We start from the raw sequence: 18,221 nt of genomic DNA, 5'->3' as shown, positions 1-18,221 counted from the left end.
TGCAGCGACTAAAAACATATAGACTGTATAAATAATGGACGTAGTCTCCATGAAGTCAACCGTCTGTTTCTGAGCGTTGTTTTGAAGCCGATGGTCGGCGGGTGCCATATTGGAAATGTTGAACTCAACCAAACCAAAGAGGCGGGCCTTTAGCCTTTTGCTAACAGCTACAGGGTGCCTGCCTGTCAATCAAGTCAGCCATGTCCTTATTTGGGCAAAACTCGTAAGTTTAATATCTCAGGAAATACCAAGTTATAAAAAGTATTCACCCCCGTACTCTCTTCTCTTGATAGAGAAATGAGCTCTTCAGACCTGAACTGTTTTTTGAACCAGGCTGTAAACATGTTTGTTATTGCTGTAAAGATCGTCATTGTTATGTTATACCTAGCTAAAATCGCAGCAGGAAAATATCCATACATGTACCCTGTTTAACCCTCCTGTTACTCTCAAATTTACTAACATCTTTTATCCTTGGGGTCAATTTGACCCCAGCAATTTAAACCTCTAGAAACTGATTGTTACCCAGGTTTATGTGTCAGGTACTTTGTTCCTTTGTTGACTTCCTAAATATCCTTTAAATAATATTAATTTCAAGCATAAACACAATTTAAAGCATTCAGAAGGACTTTATTTGTAAAACAGAACATCAAACTGATGTGAGTTTGGCTGGAAATATTATATCTCAATCTAAAGGTTGGTATTTTGATAAATTGAAAGTTTTAATCTTGTAAATTTTGTTTTTAAACCTCATTTTTGTTCTTTAATCAGGACCTAATACTCGATCATTTATTACAGATTGAACTTTGATTGTTTTGGAGGATGTACGAGGTGTTGCTGTTAAGACTCCCTCCAAAGATGTGGGACAAAATAATTAAAAACAAAAGGTATAAAAATAATGATGAAACAACTCAAACTGTGGCTTCAATAATAAATGAAAACTCAAACCTTTATACAATCATTCAGTCTGAGGAGATTAAACCAGATTAAACCAGCACAGAGAAAAAAAACATGATGAAAAATTCTGAATAAATAAATTCTGAAACATGCAACAAGAAAACAGAAATGTTAAAAACTATGGAAAGACCAAAACAATAAGAGAACACAAAATAATGAAAATGGTTAAAGCACCTTGATCAAACTACAGGAAATAAAATGTCTGAAGGTTTCTTCAGAGAACGTCGTCTGAGTCTCTTCAGTACCCTCTTCAGTCTCTTCAGTACCTGGGATGACTTCAGTACCCTCTTCAGTCTCTTCAGTACCCTATTCAGTCTCTTCTGTACCCGGGATGACTTCAGTACCCTCTTCAGTCTCTTCAGTACGCTCTTCAGTCTCTTCAGTACCCGGGATGACTTCAGTACCCTCTTCAGTCTCTTCAGTACCCTATTCAGTCTCTTCTGTACCCGGGATGACTTCAGTACCCTCTTCAGTCTCTTCAGTACCCTCTTCAGTCTCTTCAGTACCCGGGATGACTTCAGTACCCTCTTCAGTCTCTTCTGTACCCTCTTCAGTCTCTTCAGTACCCGGGATGACTTCAGTACCCTCTTCAGTCTCTTCAGTACCCTCTTCAGTCTCTTCAGTACCCGGGATGACTTCAGTACCCTCTTCAGTCTCTTCAGTACCCGGGATGACTTCAGGACCCTCTTCAGTCTCTTCAGTACCCGGGATGACTTCAGTACCCTCTTCAGTCTCTTCTGTACCCTCTTCAGTCTCTTCAGTTCCCTCTTCAGTCTCTTCAGTACCCGGGATGACTTCAGTACCCTCTTCAGTCTCTTCAGTACCCGGGATGACTTCAGTACCCTCTTCAATCTCTTCTGTACCCGGGATGACTTCAGGACCCTCTTCAGTCTCTTCAGTACCCGGGATGACTTCAGTACCCTCTTCAGTCTCTTCTGTTCCCTCTTCAGTCTCTTCAGTACCCTCTTCAGTCTCTTCAGTTCCCTCTTCAGTCTCTTCAGTACCCGGGATGACTTCAGTACCCTCTTCAGTCTCTTCTGTACCCTCTTCAGTCTCTTCAGTTCCCTCTTCAGTCTCTTCAGTACCCGGGATGACTTCAGTACCCTCTTCAGTCTCTTCAGTACCCGGGATGACTTCAGTACCCTCTTCAGTCTCTTCAGCACCCAGGATGACTTTAGTACCCTCTTCAGTCTCTTCAGTACCCTCTTCAGTACCCTCTTCAGTCTCTTCAGTACCCGGGATGATTTCAGTTCCCTCTTCCGTCTCTTCAGTACCCTCTCTAGTCTCTTCAGTCTCTTCAGTACCCTCTTCAGTACCCTCTTCAGTCTCTTCAGTACCCGGGATGATTTCAGTTCCCTCTTCCGTCTCTTCAGTACCCTCTCTAGTCTCTTCAGTCTCTTCAGTACCCGGGATGACTTCAGTACCCTCTTCAGTCTCTTCAGTACCCTCTTCAGTCTCTTCTGTACCCGGGATGACTTCAGTACCCTCTTCAGTCTCTTCTGTACCCGGGATGACTTCAGTACCCTCTTCAGTCTCTTCTGTACCCGGGATGACTTCAGTACCCTCTTCAGTCTCTCCAGTACCCGGGTATAAAAGCTTGGTGTGCCTAATGATCTGTCAGCTGGGTGAACTGTTGTTCTACTTCAGATGATTGACTGTCCAAAGTATTTTGTTCCCATCATCTTTAAATTCTGAAAACGGACGTGAGATTAAAAACAGGATAATTGCCTTTCTACGAAAACATATCCTCAGCAGCTGCGTGTTGACTGATGGAGTTTGATTCAACTTGAGGAGATACAAAACCAGCAAAACAAAATCTGCTGCTCTCCGAATGTCCCCGTCTGACTCTGTGTTTTCAGCATCGGATCAGAAGAAGGCTTCAAAGAACGAGCAGAGTTTCCCACTGTCTTCAGTTTGCTGAAATAACAACATCATGATGCAGATTAGTCAAAAGTCGAGCTTTGGAGGTCAGATCTTTTTACTTATTGCTGTTGTGCTCCTTGGAAGACAGGAAATCTAAACACTCTCAGACCTCAGCTTTAAGCACACTGAACACTAAAGAGCGGCTCAGAATTCAAGTTACAAAGTGCTTTAAAGAGGATGCAAAATAAAATAGGCAGGTCATAAAATGATACAAACATTGAAAAACCTGAAATTAATTTGTGATATAAAAGACATTATAATTATTTTATTCATTACATTTTGTTCAAAGTTTATTGCATATATGTCTAATATTTCAATTATTATTATTTTGATTTTTTAAACTTTTTATTTTGATTTATTTAATTAATTTATAGTTTATTTTTATCTATTTCTAATAACTTTTTATACTTATTGTATTTTAGTTATTTTTATTTATTTAACTTGATTTATTTTGATTTTATCTTGATGCATTAAATTATATATTATTTTTCTTTAAAGTGTATTGTTTCTATTTCTATCACCTTTCTAAAATTCTTATCGTATTTTAATTATTATATTTTTTAACTAAACTTTCGATTTATTTTTCTTTAAACTATATTGTATTTATTTCTATCATTCTTATTATTGTATTATTTTTTTTATTTATATATTAAACTAGTTTATTTTAACCATTTCAATACATTTTCTATTATTCTAATAATTTTTTTTTTTTATTAATTTAGAATTTATTTTGATTTATTTATTTTGTATGTATTTATTCATTTAAAAAAACAACAACATGAAATTAATTTAATTTTTTTTTTATTATTTTGATATAATTCTTGAGCTAACAGCTCCATGGTGTGGACTCTCACAGCACTGACAGATCTGAAACATAGTTTGGACAAAGGTCGTGGAGACCTTACAGTGGATTGTGTTCCTCCTGCTTTTGCTCTCCATACAGACTGTTTTCCTGCAGACGCCAAAGACGCCTGCTGATCCCTGATTGGTGGATGCTACTCAGACTACAAATGGAAACCAGAGCCTATAAAAAGAGATTAGAGGACTCTGAGTGCGAGGTTATGCAAATTAAAGGGATTTTGCAGCTTTGATACGTTCCCTCTTCAGACTGGGATCTTGAACTTGAATGACCGGGATCATCCTGAACTAATTTGACTTTATGACCATCTTCATTACAAACCTCAAACAACTGAAAATAATACTTATTAAATGCAGCTCCAGCGTCGTCTCATGTATCTGTGTTTGATTTCTGGATCTCACACTTTGCTGGTCACCATGTAAACAGAGTCAGTGGCTGCATCTGGACTTTTAGGACTTCATGTGAAGTTCATGTGAGTGGTCCCGTGCGCTTATGTTGTGAAAGCGATTGGAAAAACATCCAGTAATCTGCAGTGTAACTCGCACACTTATGTAAAGTGTACAAATACAGACAGGATGACATAACTGGTGTGCAGATGTTGCTGTGTCCTACTGTAGACAGGATGGGACTTAGGTTGGCTTCAGCCCAAAAAACTCCTGCAGCTGACTTCATGGTGAAAATAAATATCTCATGGAGTGTTATATAAGCACAGAGAGTACATTTCTAGGTGTGACCTCACCTGGAGACATCTTGAACCCACTCTGATTAAAAACCATGTTTCAGCAGGCCGGCTGTGTTTGAGAGGAGGAGTCAGAGTAGACTCATCACATCTATAAAATGAAATACAGATGCCTCAGATGATTGAGAGGACTGATATTCCTGCAGCACTCTGAGGTCCTGCATCATGGACTGCTGTGAAGACCTGGTCAGATATCTGAGCTATGGGATGATCCTGACCTCCATCGGGTACCTGGTCCATCACAAGAAGGCACAGAGCTCCTATGGGCGACACATGGGGCTCCCTCTTCCGGCGAGGATGGTCCCAGCAGCGGTGGCCTGGTTCCTGCAGGAGATGCCGGCGCTCCTGATCCCTCTTCTTTTACTGCTCACCTCGCACAAACCCTCCAACATGGGGAGGAACCTGCTGCTTGGGACCTTCTGTGTGCACTACTTTCAGAGGTAACAAAAGCATGTGTGCATGTGTGCATGTGTGCATCTGTGCATGTGTGCATCTGTGCATCTGTGCATCTGTGCATCTGTGCATCTGTGCATCTGTGCATGTGTGCATCTGTGCATGTGTGGTAGATACCTGTTCAGAGCCTGGCATGAAAGCCACGTCAGAAACAGCCTTATTATTGATGTTTAAAGGACTGCACATGAACAAGTTCAGACTTTTATTCTGAAATATAATATGCATGAGCAGGACATGTTGATGTAATATCTCTCTCTGCAAAATCCTTTCTAGGTCCCTGATATAAAACAGATAACTGTATTGTGTTTAACACAGAGGAGGAGGAGGAACTTTTTCAGTTATGAAAACTGTAATATCTTAAATATGTGCCATCATATCACTTTAAGGAGAAATGTTCAGACTCTAAAATCTGAAATAAAGCCAATATAACTTCCAATAATTATTTTATTTTTATTTATTGATTAAACTTTTGATTTATTGATTGAATGATTGATTTTGTATTTATTTATTTTTATTATTTTTGTCTTTTCAAATGTTCAGACTCTATAATGTGAAATTAAGCCCCAAAAATGCTGAATTATCTTTATTTATTTATTTAACTTTTTTTGTTTTTAATTTAATTTTGATTTATTTATTTAGATTTTTTATTTTATTTTCTCTTTCGGTACACATAGTTTTTTTTTAATGTTTATTTAATAAAATATTTTTGTTGTGTTCATATCACTTTGAGGACAAATGCACAGACACTAAGTTGGGAAATTAAACCAAAAAAATCCTGAATTTATTTATTTATTTATTTTTAGATTTTATTTTAACTTCTCTCTTTACTCTTCATTTTTATAAAGTATGTTTTCATATTACATTGAGGACAAATGCAGACTCTAAAATGTGAAATTAACCAAAATCATGCTGAATTAATTTTTGTAATCAATTAAACTTTTTTATTTTTGTTTTATGTATTTATTTATTTTTTGTATCTATTTAATTTCATTTTTACTTTTTTATTTTTGATGACATATTTGTGTTCTGTTCATAAAACTTTGAGGACAAACTTGCAGACTGAAATATAAAATTAAGACAAAAATGCTGGATTTATTTATTTATTAAACTTTCATTTATTTAGATTTATTTCTTGATTTTTTTGTATTGATGTATTCATCTTATTTTATTTTATTATTAACTTTTCTTTTTCTGAATAAAGAATTAAAAAATATATTTAAATGAAATATTTGTGTTGTGTTTATAAAACTTTGTGGACAGATATACAGACACTAAAATGTAAAATGAAGCCAAAAAAATGCAGAATTAATTTTCAAGTATACAAAAATAATTATTGCAAGTTATCTTTTGGTGCAAAAATGCTTCTTTTTTTAATTATTATTTGCAGTTGTGTACATATTTACTAAATGTGGAGTATATTTTCTGCCACTTTGGGATGAGGATAGAAAACAGGATTTTGAGAAGAGATTTCTTGCAGCCATAATCTGAAGGCTTCCACACTGAGATTGATGAAGACTTCGTGTGCACTGCATGTTTCTGCCTCCCTGTCAGGACGTTTGTGTACGCCCTGCTGACCAGAGGAAGGCCGTTCCCTCTGGGTGTCATGGCGGCAGCAGGTTTCTTCTGCTCTCTGAACGGCTCCCTGCAGGGTCACTACCTGCTGCACTGCGCCCACTTCGATGAGGACTGGTCGGCTGACTGTCGCTTTAAGATCGGTACGACTTACGGGACTCTGCTTTTAAAACACCCAAGTTTAAATTAAAAACTCACGTTACATGTAATAAAAGAAGTTTCCTTCAGGTCTTCTGATGTTCTACGTCGGGATGGCCACCAATATTTACAGCGACTATATTCTACGCAACCTGAGGGACCGAGGAGAGGTCATGTACCGGCTTCCTAAAGGTAGGAAACAGATCACACCTTGATGCCCTCTCGTTCCCTCCATCCTAACTCCTGCTGTCTTTGACCCCCTGCAGGAGGTCTGTTTGAATACGTCTCAGGTGCAAACTACTTAGGAGAGATAGTGGAGTGGCTCGGCTACGCTGTGGCCACGTGGTCTCTCCCAGCGCTCGCCTTCTCTCTGTTCAGCCTGAGTTTCATCGGACCGAGAGCTTACTACCACCACAGGTACGTAAGATCACCATCCCAGCTGACTCAGGGAACCTTTGTGTGCATTAGTGACCTTCTGCTCCTCTGCTGCAGGTTTTACAAAGAGACCTTCAAAGACTATCCCAAGTTACGAAGAGCTTTGATTCCCTTCATCTTCTGAGAGGAAACACCTGAGCGGCAGCTTTTAAAGGCTGACTGTACCTTTAACAAAAACACAGAGCCAACACAGAAACCTGCACTCCTCTTTCTGTCTGTTTGATTTCAAGTTTTAATTTAATCACAAACATCAACGCCTTACAAATACAGGAAGTCATCAATTTGAAAAAAGATGGATTACTGAGAAGTCTGACTCTGAATTAATTATTGGACAAATATGTTAATTAAAATTAAATTAAAAAATAGCCTAAAATATTTAAATTAAATACATTTTAAAAAGCCAAATATTTGAATTAAAGGTTACATATCATACAAAACAGACTTTTTAATGGTTCTCTACCTGAAATATGTTTCCCTGGCATGTCTACAAACCCCCCGAGAATGAAAAGAATCCATTCTGCCCCTGTTCTGATTTCTCCACCTTTCTGTAAATGTGTGTGAAACGAGCCGTTTCAGACTTCAGTGTTTTTGTTACGTAACAACAATATCCGGTCTGTCATGGAGTCAGAGCTCGGAGCTTGTTCAGCCCATAGACTGTATAAAATAATACTGAATCCCTCCCCCGTTTTTCATTCCCTGCACACATGTGTGCTAACAAGGAGCTTAGGAGGGAGGCATGCTAGTTGTAGGCTGTCTTAATAAACACAAAGGTCGGTTTTACTCCCCACGTCTGCAGATTTGAAGATCTAGTGGATGATTTTTATTTATCATGGATAAGTGCTAGAGCTAGTTAGCATAGCCACATAGCTACATGTTCGTAGCTGTAGCTGTAGCTGTAGCTGTAGCTGTGTACCAAGACACACGTCGACATACTGCAAATAAAACAACAAGAAACACTAAATCTGTGACCAATCCTTCAGAAAGGTCCTGCTGCCTTTCTGGCAGAGGTCGGTTTTACTCCCCACGTCTGCAGATTTGAAGATCTAGTGGATGATTTTTATTTATCATGGATAAGTGCTAGCGCTAGTTAGCATAGCCACATAGCTACATGTTCGTAGCTGTGTACCAAGACACACGTCTACATACTGATAAATAAAACAACAAGAAACACTAAATCTGTGACCAATCCTTCAGAAAGGTCCTGCTACAGGCGCCTCTCCGTCAGGATCAGATTCAGAGGGTTGAAGTAACGCGATCTCTGAGCAGCCGTGTATATTCAGCCAACATGTAAACATTAGATCAACGTGCTGGAGAGCCGAGGCACATCCACTTCCGGAGGGGGCGTGGTCAGAGGGAAAACAGAGTGTTCTGAGGAGGACTGAAGAAGAGGACTTTTCAGGCAGACCAAAATCTGATTTCAAAGTGTTTTTTTGAGCATAAACTTTAAAGACATGTTTTGGGGACCTCTTAGACCAATATATGTTGATGAAAAAAGCGTGATATGTCCCCTTTAAGTAAAAAAAACGATAAAAAAACGGACACAAATATTAATTAAATACATTTTAAAAAGACAAAAAAATCTTAAATGAATAAAAGAAATCAACAAATATATTTCTATATATTTAATTTATATTTATATATATATATATAATTAAATAAACTAAAAACAGACAAATATATTAATTAAAATTAAATTTAAAAATAGCCCAAAATATTTAAATTAAATACATTTTAAAAAACCAAATATTTGAATTAAATAAGTAAAAAAAAAGACAATTATATTAATTTAAATAGAAAAAAAACAGACACAAATAATTTTAAATCAATAAATCAATAAAACAATCAACATAAATGTGAATTAAATAAATAAATCAGAAAAAGTATTAATAAAAAAAAGACGAATAAATTAGTTAGATAAATAAAAATGATGCCTGAGGGGGTTTAACAGAGAACTCTATAAATGGACAGACTTTAGGGGATTAGAGGTCTACCTTATCCTCAGACTTCATATTTATTCATGCCTTTCTCAGTTAACCATTAACCATTTCATGATTAACAGCCTTGTTTGTAACTTGGTGCTTCAGTCTGAAGCCAATTCTTCCCTTCCATGAGGAGGTTGTTGACCAGGTGTTGGTCTCCTGCATGAACAAACCTCTGAGGAACAAAACAAGACAAGATCCAGGACTTACATAACCAGATATATCACAAAGAGCAGAGTGAATAAGAGTCCAGAGAGGTTGTATATTTGTGTTTACAGATAATGTGATGTGTGTGATATGATAGGGTGTATATTATCCTCATTTAAATAAATATTCTAATATATTAATCCCTCATCTGTAAATATCTGAATGAATCCTGTTTGTTGGGTCATGTGTGTTTTTAATCCCTATGTCTGTCTTTTTAACAGACTGTATATTCATCAGACTGCTCATTGATTTGTGTTATATTCGATCTGCAGGCATAGCTGCATGTTTGAGAGTGTAATAAACATAAAGAGGAAGTTTGTAACCAGTTGAATGTTTTCATGCAGATACTGAATGTACTTGTTCCAGATTTCTCATAAACATGATGAGCGATGAGGCGTCGGGTTGTTTGATTCCCTGAGTTCAGCGTCTGGTCTCAGCTGTGTGGTTGAGGGTTGGTATTTTGGCGAACAGAAGTTTCAGACTGGCAGCGTTTTAAATGCTACACGGTGACGGATTAATAAGTCATGTCTTCAAAGCTGAATATGTGACTCGCCCTTTAAAAAATCACAGGAAGGTCTCTGGTTTGATGTCTAGAAGTTGTTTCCTGTCGACCTAAACGCCGTATGTATCAAAAAGGATCCATCCATCCATCCATCATCTTGACCGCTTATCCCGTTAGGGGTCACGGGGGCTGGAGCCTATCCCAGCTGGCTTCGGGCGGAAGGCAGGGTACACCCTGGACAGGTCGCCAACCTATCACAGGGCTTCAAAAAGGATCAAAAACAGATTTAAAAGATGTCATCCTTCCTCATTCTAATGTCACATACTCTACTTTAAACACCTGATCTGTCAGTTTGTGTCCTGGATCACGTATCTCACATCCAGCACCAGGTTAGCAGTTTCTACAGCGACCTGCAGCGCGTTGAGTTTCGCCGTGAAGCAGTCGAGGACGCGTGGCTGCACACTGCCGTCTCTGTTTGTGAGTGCAGGAGAGAATCCTGGGGATCTGGTGTTCAGATGAGTCCACTTCATGTGTGGGCCGGTTTTCACCAGCCCACAGCCGCAGAGCCCCAAGCTGTCCTCCATGTTTTCACTCGTGACGTCTGCAGGGAGCGTCCAGTGGTGAGCGTGAGTCAGATCGATCAGAGAAGCTTCTCCGTCGTGCTGCAGCGCCGCAGACACCGACTCCAGAGAGCGGCAGAACCCGTCCACCCCGAGGAGGAGCTCTGACTGTGAGCATCCCAGAGCTGATGAGGACTCTGCGGCTTCATTCAAACTCTGAGAGGAAAAAAATGTGACAGTTTGTTTTTAAAATGCTGCAAAAGTTTCATCCAAACTCGCCTCGATGAAGACGAATCATTAGATCTCACCTTCTGTCTGATGTGAGCAGATAACTGGGTCTCAGTGCATCCTCCTCCCAGTAAGGCAGACGGCTCTCTCAGGGTGAGTCTCAACACATGCTCCGTCTGCTGACACACAGCCTGCAACAGACGCACATCAACACATCAGCTCATCCACTGAAGGACATTTCTAGCTGATGTCTTTGTGCAAACTTAACTCTCCTCCTCTGTCTCTCTCTCTCTCGTACCTTCAGCTCGCTCAGCATCGTCTCGTTCCTGTGGCAGACGACCATCGTGCAGATCGTTGCAGACTCTGCAGCCGGCTGTAAATGCAGCATTGTCTTAGATCCAAACTCCTTAACGCTGAGATCCTTCACCGTGCCGTAAGCCTTCGCTGGGACTGAGGCGTGCAAAGAGGCCACAGGTTGAGCACCTGTTTGGTACAGAGGGAAGAAACGCATGAAGATGACACACGCAGTAAAAAAGTGAAACCTCTTTCCAAGTCTCTAAAGAACACTTTGTCTTCATGTTGAATGTCTCTTATTAGGAGGTTTGTTTCGGCTCCTCCTGCACATTTCTTGTCACCAGTCTGTTTAATCCTGGCTCTTGTTACTGAGCAGTGATGCTTCATCTTGAAATACAACAAATAAATTAATTTGCACACTTTCCTCTGCAGCAGAAGTCGTAAGGTCTGATATGATCATGATTCTCTTGGCGTGATGTGATCTAATGTGGCACCATTTCATTCCAGCAAATGAACCTCCCAAAGGAACATCTTTTCAGCGTATGTTTTATTAATTAAGGCAAAGTTTCTCGCTTTAAATGCTGCCATAAAAACCTACTGAAATACCTGCAAACACCTGATACACTGAACTGGTTCAAGAAGATCTGGATGCAAACCTGCAAGGGCTCCTGATCTATTCCAGGTGTTTGAACGATGCAGCTCGTATGAAAGTAATGTTTGAGCTCATGATTGATGATTAGTGAGGATGCGTTGTATTTTTTTTTGCATGGTAAAAATATCCCTGAAAAACCTTGAGTGGCTCTCTGATCCACAGCTGCTGTTTTGGATGTCTCAAGTGATGTCCTTCTGGTGCATGATTTACTCACCTGGTGGATTATCTGTGCACTGCATGTATCTGATTGTATGCATCAGGTTTTTGCAGAAAAAATATATCACACTGATGATGTAGAGGTCTCAAAAACTGATGCATCAGATATGATACGCTTGGCTTTATAGGGTTAAAAAACCTGCCTTCTTCTAATCTTGAAGCATTTTTGTTTTGAAGCACTTTGTATCTTTGAAAACAAAAGTGCTACATAAATAAAGTGTATTAACATTCAAGGTAATTGATCCTTAAGTGATTTCAGACATTTAATACCCACCTGTCAGCAGAGTGAGCGGCTCCATGAGAGCGATTCCCACCCTCTCTATCACCATGACTCCACAGCTCCTCAGGTACTGCTGCAGCACCGGGTGAACCACCTTCTGGCACACAAAGAGCTTCACTCCATCTTCAACGGCGCGTTTGCAGAGCTCCAGGAGCTGATCCAGGATCTGTGAGTCTGTGTCCACACCTGTGTGCACCTCAATGATCCCATCTCCAAGCTCAGAGAGGTCTCCTGCAAGAGATGCACTGAACAACACCACGCGCAGTGGATCTGCATGCATATTCAACATTTTGAGGCTGAACACATCATGCACTTCCAGCAGCAACCCTGGAAACACTGATGAGTCCATCACAGGATGTCCTTCAACACCTACAGTCACTGTTCTCCCAAGTCTGACTGTACCTGGGCTGCTGCAGGGAACAGTCAGTAAGAAAGCCTGCACTGCCAGCTTACTCATGTGACATGTCTCTGCCTCTGTGAGCACACATGCAGGTTTGCTGGAGATCACACTGCGAGCTAATGTGAGCAGAGTCTGACTGCTGCAGAAGTCGAGCCTCACTTTGCAGCCACAGTCCTCCTGCTGCAGGTGAGTGATGCACAAACCCAGCAGGTGCTTGTTCACTTTGATGGACACGTTTCTTCTCAGTCCAGACTGCTTTGCTTCCTCAATGAGAGACAGACAAAGTAGAGCTGCAAACAAGCCACAGTCACTGAATCGAGACACGTGGTTGAGGATGGAGGTTTTGATCAGGTTGACTAAAGGCTGTGAGGAGGAGAGGGCTGCAAGGAGGACTGAGGAGCTGGACGTGGTAACAACGTGTCCTCCGATGTTGTTGTGGACTTGTTTGAGTCTACCTGAGGGACCAAAAGAAGACTTCAGAAGCTCCTTAAGCAAACGAAGCTTGGTGCAAACATCTGAGTTGTCCAAAGGTAGATCCGTGCAGAGAGAGGGGGATTTCTTCACGAGTCGAGACATTATAACAGCATCGTTTTCACTTCCCGACGAATAAATGTTACAGAAATTGTTTGCTAATGTCTAAAACAGGCAGTTTAATCATTTAGTGACGACAAAAAAGGTGTTAAGATGACAGAAATGTCCTGTATAGCGACAGACTTGACAGAAAACACCACATTCCTACTTCAATATTAAGCGCCTGTGACTGTTTTGATTCAGATAGCGTGACCGAGGCATTGCCTGACGAAAAATAAACTAAATGTATTTAAATCATTCATCAAAATATTTTAGAAATGTTGGGCATTGTGTAAGAAGTCAATACTTGGATATATTTGTATGTTTTTTATTTTAAAATGTACACTTTAGCTGTAAAATCGGTAGTTTTTTTCTACGGCGGCTACCTGACTGCTCACTGGGGTCCTAAAGCTAAACGGTCGCGTAGTGTCACCAGCGTATATAAAAAGTTGCTCCTGAGCGAGATTACCAACCTTAAACCGCCTTAAACTTAACATATCGACTACTTATATTTAAAAAAAAATATTTTAAACAATTTTAAAATCATTTATATGTTTTTTTAAAGTATTTTATTTCCCGAAAAACATCCTGTAACCGCTTCGTCGCTCGTCAGTTGTTGGACTACAACCCGGATGTGACGTCATATCTTGCAGCCTCGTCGTTTGAAACAGTTGGCGGTATGAAATCTGCTTTTTGACACTTTACACTTCCTCAATGTTAAACTGACTCTTTAAATGTGTTTGAATCTCATTCGTCCTGTTATTGACGTGTTATTAATAATGAGTGTGTATCAAGAGTTCATTTGTAGAATGACTTGCCTTTTTAATGTGTTTGAGACCATCAGTTGTGTTGTTCAGAGGCAGGGTTAGTGGTTAGTACACAATGGATAGCCCTATTTGACTACTGTTGTAATCCAGATTATGGCTAAACCAGATTATTTCATAGTTCTGATGTCTTCAGTATTAATCTACAATGTTGGAAATAATTAAAATAAATAAAAAACATTGAATGAGAAGGTGTGTCCAAACTTGTCACTGGTACTGTACACATGGATGTGATTTATAGTCTACATTTACCTGATTTTAGGGGGATTCTAAACCAGCTGGAGGCAGACACACTGGTTTTACTTGGACTCTCATTTCGTGGTTTTATTCTGTTATGTCATTTATTCAAATAAAAAAAAGTTTAAGCCAAGTCAAGTCAAACTTTATTTATAAAGCACATTTAAAACAACCTCAGTTGACCAAAGTGCTGTACAGATATTAAAATACAATATAATCATACACAATATAACAATAAATAAAATAAATAAAAGAATAGTAAGAGCTCAATATAGGAAATAAAAAAGTAAAAAAGCCAAGGATTCTTGTTTAGCTGGGACTGAACACCAAGGAGCAAAGATGGGTTTTCAGGAGTGTTTTAAAGTGCTCCACAGACTGTGCAGCTCTAACCTGGAAAGGTAGACTGTTCCACAGCTTTGGGGCCCGCCCCTGAGAAGGCTCTGTCCCCTCGAGTAGAGAGTCTGGACCGAGGTCCTGCCAGGAGCAGCTGGTTTGATGACCTAAGTGCTCTGCAAGTACTGTGAGGCTGTACAAGGTCTAATAAAAAGGACGGTGCCAGACCATTTAAACACTTAAAAACAATTAATAAAACCTTGAACTGGATCCTAAAGTTAACAGGCAACCAGTGCAAAGACTCAAGGACAGGACTGATGTGATCCCACCGTTTCTTTCCAGTCAGCAGGCTAATATTAATCATTGCTTTAACATTTATTTATCTTATTTAATTATTTATTATCTATCTTATTCCCTGTATTCATCTGATCTTGTCAACGCTACCTCATTTTTAACTTTTCTTTCCACTCTTACTCATTTTATTAATTTTACTGTGTTGATTTTATTTATTTTATTTTAAAGTATTTTATTTATAATCATGCCTTTTTTAATGTTACCATTGCTGTTGTTTTCTGTCTCTCTGTTATTCTTTGAAGCACTTTGGGCTGCATGTTTATATGTATGAAAGATGCTTTATAAATAAAGTTGAGTTGAGTTAAATGTCCTCAAAATGTCTTAAAATAATAGTGTGATGTGTTTAGGAGAACCCTTATACATATCTGCACTAAACATCCTACAAATTATCCCTGCAAGAAATTAATATATCAGTAAAGTAGCTGTGAACTAACAGATTATATATGATGCATAAAGTTTTCACAGTGTTTATAATCTGTCTTATTGTGGACTTTAATGTGTAATGTCTCTTTTTACTTGTTTCAGGTCAAACCTGTGGAGCTCTGTGTTCGCTGTGATGGCCCCTCTCAAGTTTGTCATAAAGGTGAGGAACAAAGACTAACATATGAAGACCTTCATGAAGGGGTTTTATATTATATTATATTATATTGTATGAGCCTCCTCATGAGATGTAAACAGCTTCTGTAAGTTTTCAGGTAATAATGTGTTTTTGGCTTTAAACGTAAATGATAATGTTTTTAAGTTAACTAGATCTTTAACTTTGAACACACGGGAGCTGATATCAAACTGTATGTTCTCTAACATTCACCTTGTTTATAAGTCTGATTGCTCTCTTCTGTAACACATGCAAAGGGTTAATATTAGTCATATACGTGTATATACCCTCAGAGCAATAACTCAAATATGGAAGAACAAGTGAACAGTAGAAAATATGAAGAGAAGCAGAATTCAAACTGTCCTTGGCCCTGCCTAAAAAAACAACACATTTACACACACTCCTCTTCATATAATCTACACTTGAGGTCAAAATGATTAGCCCCCCCAGGAATTCTTGAACATTTTCCTTAAATTCTGCCCAATGTTTGAATCATTGATAAAACTTGATGAAAGCAATCATTCACCTGTGTTCTTTAGTAGCTTTGGTGCATTTTGGAATGTAAAATACATTTTTAGGATAACTTTATATCAAATATAGTGAAAAATGGGGTGGTCAAAATGATTAGCCCCCCTGTGAATTTTTACTTTTAAAACACACCTGAGCAGTCAGTTTGTTTCCTAACAACACCTGTAGGTCTGTTGGCTTCCTAACAACACCTGAGCATTCAAACAGCATTGAGATTTACTTAAGGGACTCCAAACAGGGCACTTGAACACGTTATTGAGAGAGACTACTCTTACTAACCATGCCAAAGACAATGGAAATCAGTCTTCAGCTCAGAAAGAAGATAATGGAGGCTCATAATAAGGGGAAGGCTAAACTGTCATGTCCAGGTGTTTTACAGTGTCTAGAATAGCTGTATGTTGCATCATTGCAAAGTACAAGGAGACAAACTCTGTTAGAAACAAACCTAGGTGTGGTAGAAAACGCAAGATTTCAAGAACTTTGGAGAGGAAAGTAGTCAAAGATGTCAGCAAGAAGCCCCGGACATCTGCCAAGATGATTGTTGCTGACCTGACCTCCATTGGAGTTGATGTTGGAAGGAGCACAGTTGTGAGGGATCTTCATCGTAGTGGGCTTCAGGACCATCGTCCCAGAAGAACCCCTTTACTCAAAGAGCGGCACATCAGAGTCAGACTGAGGTTTGCCCGAGAACATTTGAAAGGTTAAGATGAGTTTTGGAAGTCCATCCTTTGATCTGATGGAATTTTTTGGGCATATGGATGTTGTTCATGTTTGGCCAAGAAAGGGAGAGTCCTTCAACCCTTAGAACACGGTCCTCAGAATTAAACATGGTGAAGGGAGCATCGTACTGTGGGGCTGTTTTGCAGCCTCAGGCACAGGGAGCCTTGTTCTGGTGCATGGCATCATGAAAAAAGAAAGTTATGTTGACATTTTGAGGGATAATGTGAAGAACTCTGCTCTTAGTCTAGGCTTTGGTCGGTGCTGGGTCTTCCAGCAAGACAATGATCCAAAGCTTACGTCAAAATTGGTCAAACAGTTCTTAAAGGACACCAAAACCAAGGTCCTGGAGTGGCCCGTACAGAGCCCAGATCTAAATCCTGTGAAGAATCTGTGGCGGGTGCTCAAAGTGAACGTCCATGCTCAGAAACCATGTGCTTTGGACCAGCTGGGACAATTTGCATTGGAAAAATGGGCCAAAATCCCTCCAGAGACATGTGCTGACCTTGTAAAGAACTATTTGAAGAGGTTGTTGTCCGGTGTGGCTCAGAACGGGTGCACTATTGAGTACTTAGGGCCAGGGGGCTAATAATTTTGGACATGCCATTTTTACCTTTTCTTGTTTCAATTCATTGCATTAATAAAATATCCAAGTCAAACATAGTGAACATTTGTCTTTCTTATGTTGGAAACACATAAACTATAAACACTTGTTTTTAATGCTCATTTTCATGGAGAAATCAAGGGTTTTATCTGATTTCACAAGGGGGGCTAATAATTTTGACCTCAACTGTATATGGGGTCAGTTTATTGTCTATTATCAATCCCAGAAATGTAGCTTCAGACACTCTTTCAATGTTAACTCCATTTATAACCAAACATGTTTGATCATCCTTTGTTATTACCAATAATCCTAAATGTTAAAACTTGAGACTTTATGTTAGTTTCATGAACCCACAGTCTGAATGAAGCTTTCTAACACACGTACATATGGAAGATTAAAGCAGGAGCATCCTTTATTTATTTAACAGTTTAAAATCTGGATGTTTCATTGGATTAGCTTCACACCTCGCACAGCAGACTGTAAGATAGGATAAGATAAGATACTCCTTTATTCATCCCCCGACGGGGAAATTCATGGAGTTACAGCAGCAAACAAAAATGTGTACAGTACAAGAATTTCAACAAGAATCGATGGCCAAAGTGCAAAACCTCCTATCTGAAAATTTCACATGTGCATATAGGAGGTGTTGTGCCTCAAGATATTCCCAGCAAACGTGATTGGAGGTTTTTGTCAGGTGACTTTTCTGTCACAATGAAGGGCGGGATCACCTTGGAGACAGACTGAAAATGTGCAGCCTTCCTTGTTCTCGTCATTTAAAGTGAAATCCGCAAATCAGCAAATTATGCAGATAGGAGGTTTTGCATTTTTACAGGGTCCAGGAATGTATCCTGAAAACGTACATTTGCATCCTAAGAAAGATGGTGGAATTGCTCAAAAACTGTAACCAAAGGAGAAAAGTTATCATCCAAACGTGTGTTAATCTTCTGAAGTATGCAGAGTGCATAACTAATGTCTTGTGCTTGAGCAAAGGGGCCTTTTGGTGCCTTTCACTGACCACATAAAGTGCACACAACAAACAGAAGTAAGACACGACTGAGATTACTAAAA

General features: G+C 39.2%; 3 protein-coding genes across 6 annotated transcripts in view; 2 read left to right on the top strand and 1 right to left on the bottom strand.

The window, feature by feature from the left end:
* The first annotated feature begins 656 nt into the window (after positions 1 to 656).
* srd5a2b (steroid-5-alpha-reductase, alpha polypeptide 2b) lies at positions 657 to 7,380 on the top strand. Its single transcript, XM_034682323.1, has 6 exons — positions 657 to 693; positions 4,520 to 4,915; positions 6,480 to 6,643; positions 6,729 to 6,830; positions 6,905 to 7,055; positions 7,131 to 7,380. Exons 2-6 carry the CDS (start codon positions 4,641 to 4,643, stop codon positions 7,195 to 7,197), a joined length of 759 nt encoding a protein of 252 aa, XP_034538214.1. The 5' UTR covers positions 657 to 693; positions 4,520 to 4,640; the 3' UTR covers positions 7,198 to 7,380.
* Positions 7,381 to 8,925: 1,545 nt separating this feature from the next.
* On the bottom strand, positions 8,926 to 13,130 carry mkks (McKusick-Kaufman syndrome). 2 transcript variants are annotated; one of them, XM_034681517.1, is made up of 5 exons: positions 11,986 to 13,130; positions 10,848 to 11,032; positions 10,630 to 10,740; positions 10,101 to 10,537; positions 9,983 to 10,023 (listed from the first exon to the last, which is right to left on the bottom strand). In XM_034681517.1, exons 1-4 carry the CDS (start codon positions 12,965 to 12,967, stop codon positions 10,109 to 10,111), a joined length of 1,707 nt encoding a protein of 568 aa, XP_034537408.1. In that variant the 5' UTR covers positions 12,968 to 13,130; the 3' UTR covers positions 9,983 to 10,023; positions 10,101 to 10,108. The 2 variants fall into 2 exon arrangements, with proteins under 2 accessions (XP_034537407.1, XP_034537408.1); XM_034681516.1 differs by having other exon boundaries at positions 8,926 to 10,537.
* The window catches only part of slx4ip (SLX4 interacting protein), a 63,059-nt gene continuing 57,307 nt past the window's right edge, over positions 12,470 to 18,221 (top strand). Inside the window, exons 1-2 of one of the 3 annotated variants that reach the window (XM_034681519.1) lie at positions 12,470 to 12,577; positions 15,235 to 15,292. In XM_034681519.1, the coding sequence (XP_034537410.1) occupies positions 15,266 to 15,292 (27 nt within the window). In that variant the 5' untranslated portion in view covers positions 12,470 to 12,577; positions 15,235 to 15,265. Of the gene's footprint in view, positions 12,578 to 12,776; positions 12,922 to 13,373; positions 13,639 to 15,234; positions 15,293 to 18,221 lie in introns of those variants that run through there. The other 2 variants (XM_034681520.1, XM_034681518.1) reach the window with 2 other exon arrangements.

Source organism: Notolabrus celidotus, chromosome 4 (genome assembly GCF_009762535.1).
Source record: "Notolabrus celidotus isolate fNotCel1 chromosome 4, fNotCel1.pri, whole genome shotgun sequence".
Lineage (NCBI taxonomy): Eukaryota > Metazoa > Chordata > Actinopteri > Labriformes > Labridae > Notolabrus > Notolabrus celidotus.
Note: the sequence above shows the minus strand (reverse complement) of the source record. Positions and strands in the feature narration are given on the sequence as shown.